The 3,326-nt window shown below is 54.7% G+C and overlaps 1 protein-coding gene across 1 annotated transcript; it reads left to right on the top strand.

The window, feature by feature from the left end:
• Positions 1-2,715: 2,715 nt before the first annotated feature.
• BCL2L11 (BCL2-like 11 (apoptosis facilitator)) lies at positions 2,716-2,828 on the top strand (the record flags this gene model as incomplete). Its single annotated transcript, XM_010012754.1, has 1 exon — positions 2,716-2,828. A coding segment is annotated over one exon (113 nt), but the record flags the coding sequence as incomplete, so codon positions are not given.
• Between the last annotated feature and the right edge of the window lie 498 nt (positions 2,829-3,326).

The following is a 3,326-nucleotide window of genomic DNA, read 5'->3' as shown; positions in this document are numbered from 1 at the left end:
GAGGGGGCAGCCACAGCTTCTCTGGGCACCCTGTGCCAGCGCCTCAGCACCCTCACAGGGAACAGCTTCTGCCCAAGAGCTCATCTCAGTCTCCCCTCTGGCAGGTTCAAGCCATTCCCCTTGGCCTGTCCCTACATCCCTTGTCCAAAGCCCCTCCCCAGGTTTCCTGGAGCCCCTTTAGGCACTGGAGCTGCTCTCAGGTGTCCCCTTCAGGAGCCTTCTCTTCTCCAGCTGCCCCAGCCCAGCTCTCTCAGCCTGGCTCCAGAGCAGAGCTGCTCCAGCCCTGAATTTGGGGTTGTTTCTTTTTCCACTATAAGCAGGGACATGACATCCCTGTGCCAGTCCTGGCTGGAGCATCCCATGTTCTACAGCAAGGTACAGGCACTCTGGGGTGCCAGCGGCTGTCACCCTCTGCCCGCTCTCCCAAGCAGCCATCGTGCTGTTGGTGGCAGGCGCTGTGTTGCGGTACTGCTGGGGGGCCCCCCGAAAGCAGCTCTGACTGGTTCTGGGACCAGTTATGACTGGACCCTTTTGAGCTGCCACTCGGCAGCGCCGCAGAAAGTCCTTTCTGAAAACCTCAGCCCGATTTCACTCTCAGCCACCAACCCCAGCCTTCAGATGAGCTCTTGGGTGCAATGCTGGTGCGGGGGCCAGGGAGGGAGGGAGGGGGGGCAGGGATGGAGAAGAGGCTGCCGTGTAGCCGAGGCCCTCACTGACATGGGTTAGTGGTGGCCTTGGCATTGCTGGGGAACAGCTGGAGTGGATGGTCTTGAAGGTCTTTTCCACCCTGATTGATTCTGTGAAGGGTAAGGGATGGAGGAGGAGAAGGGGCAAAGGATGGAGAAGAGGGAGCAAAGGATGGAGAGGGAGCAGTGCATCTTCCCCACGTGGTTATCCCTCCATCCCCGTGTCCTCTCGCATCTCTCTGCCCTTTCCCCGTGGGGTTTTCTCCTCCGGTCCTGGCCCTTGCTGGGAAGGGCAGCCCGGGCTGGCTCTGGTGACAGCGGTGGGACTCGGATGGTCGCCCCGCCCCAGCTGAGATCCTGTTTGCATTCCGGGCTGGAATATCGCGAGGGCCGCGCCAACGTTCATTCACCAGCGAGGAAGAGCTCCACGCCGGGCAGGCAGCGGGTACTCCTGCGCTACTACAGCATGAAAACAAAACAGAGCCTGCAGCCAAGCAGGGCTGGCTTGGCTCGGGAGCGCAGTTTCCAGTTAGGTCGGAGCCAGGCTTTTATTGAAACTCTCTTTATTTACTTTTTTGACTGCTCACTAATCCTTTGACTGCTCAGAGGTTGGAAGCTGCTCCTATTCCCTTGTGGTTCCCTCGGAGCCGGCGAGCCAAAGCACTTGGGTTTGTTTTGTGCAGTGGGTGTGTTTTGGGGTTGTGTGGGGTTGGTTTATCCTTTTTGGTTAGGTTTTGTTGGGTTTTCTCTTCCTTAAAGCTGTGATTCCTGCTTGGATCATGTGTTTGGGTTGGTGGCAGGGGAAGAGGTGGTGGTGCAGGTACCATATGGGGTTGTACCGGGTCACAGGCTGCTCCTTTCTCTTCTGGCTGCATATCCACAGTGCAGTGGCTTTATCACATGTTTAATAACTTCTTAAAATGGAGACTGAAATACTTGTATACAGTAGAGCATAATTGATCCATGAGCTCCTTTTCCTCTTAGAAACCAGCACTATTTTCTTGTACTGGGTTTATTTTGTGCTGAAGTGCAGGGAGATGCTGTTTGAGGTGAGCATCCCACAGCTGGAAGCTCCTCCAGCTTGCTGGAAGCGTGTTTTCTCTGCACACAAACCCAATTGTGGCTTTCTTGTCAGTACGACAAAACCAACCGTTTCCCTGTTTCTTGTTGGGGCACTTTGGAACTGTTTGGGGAGGAAATGTGAGAACTTGATTAAATGATCCGGGCAGAGGTTTTTTAAGGTTAGAGGAGGAGTTGCTGCTGTGCCTACAAGGAAAGAAAGTTACTTAGGAGAGAGGGAAGAGAAAGTTTTTGCTAGGGAAAGGAATTGGAGAGAGGCATCTTGGCTTTCCTCCCTATTCCAGTATCTGAAGGGGGCCTACAAGGCTGGAGAGGGACTCTTCGTCAGGGACTGGAGCGATAGGACAAGGGGTGATGAGTTCAAACTGAAACGGGAAGTTCAGGTTGGAGATAAGGCAGAAGCTCTTCCCTGTGAGGGTGCTGAGGCGCTGGCACAGGGTGCCCAGAGAAGCTGTGACTGCCCCATCCCTGGCAGTGCTCATGGCCGGGTTGGATGGAGTCTTGGGTGACATGGTTTAGTGTGAGGTGCCCCTGCCCATGGCAGGGGGTTGGAACTGGATGATCTTAAGGTCCTTTCCAACCCAAACCATTCTATGATTCTGTTTAAGAGCTTGGATACACCAGAGATGCTCCTGAGGACAGCCTATGATAAATGAATGACTAAAAGCCTAATAATAACAATATAATGAGTGAGTAAAGCCTAGTAATCCATTGCCTTTTCTTAGAATCACAGAATCCCAGACGGGTTTGTGTTGGAAGGGACCTTAAAGCTCCTCCAGTTCCAACCCCTGCCCCGGGCAGGGACACCTTCCACTAGAGCAGGTTGCTCCAAGCCCCTGTGTCCAACCTGGCCTGGAACACTGCCAGAACAGCCAGGTTCAGTAGGTGTTTGTTTGTTCAGTGTATTCTGTTGTCCTGTGTCTGAAGTGCTCTCTCTGGTTCCGTGCAGCGTCCCGGTGGCAGTCTCCCTCGCGAGCAGAAGACGTCCAGCCCGAAATCTGGATTGCCCAGGAGCTGCGGCGCATCGGGGATGAGTTCAATGCCTCCTATTGTCCCAGACGGGTAACTTTCACCTTTGTACTTTCCATTTCTTTACACCCGGTCTCTAAAAGGGAAAAGCTTAATCATCTCTGGAAAGTGCCTCTGCGGTGAGCGCTTCGATCGCTCAGACACAGAGCGCGATGCGGAGGTGGTTGTGTTGGTCTGGACACGGGGACGTGCTGCTGGGGCATTGCGTCAGTTCAGAACAACCTTCAAACTGGGACCTGATGGAGGCTCTTGGGTGCAAAGTCCCCAGGAGCTTCCACAGCACCCGGGGTGATAAAGTGTGCTGCTGGGTTGGGGCTGGAGTGCCCAACAAGGAGCTGGCACTGGTGTTTTTAGGGAAACATATGGGGAGCAAATGCAAAGGGGTTTGTGGCCAGCTCCCAGAAGGCTCCGAGAAGCCATTAGAGCAGCTCCAGTGCCTAAAGGGGCTCCAGGAAACCTGGAGAGGGGCTTTGGACAAGGGATGGAGGGACAGGCCAAGGGGAATGGCTTGAAACTCCCCGGGGGGGGGCG

The sequence above is a fragment of the Nestor notabilis genome, unplaced genomic scaffold, assembly GCF_000696875.1.
Source record: "Nestor notabilis isolate BGI_N333 unplaced genomic scaffold, ASM69687v1 scaffold20244, whole genome shotgun sequence".
Taxonomy (NCBI): domain Eukaryota; kingdom Metazoa; phylum Chordata; class Aves; order Psittaciformes; family Psittacidae; genus Nestor; species Nestor notabilis.
The sequence above is the reverse complement of the archived record's forward strand: the minus strand, read 5'-3'. Positions and strand labels throughout refer to the sequence as shown.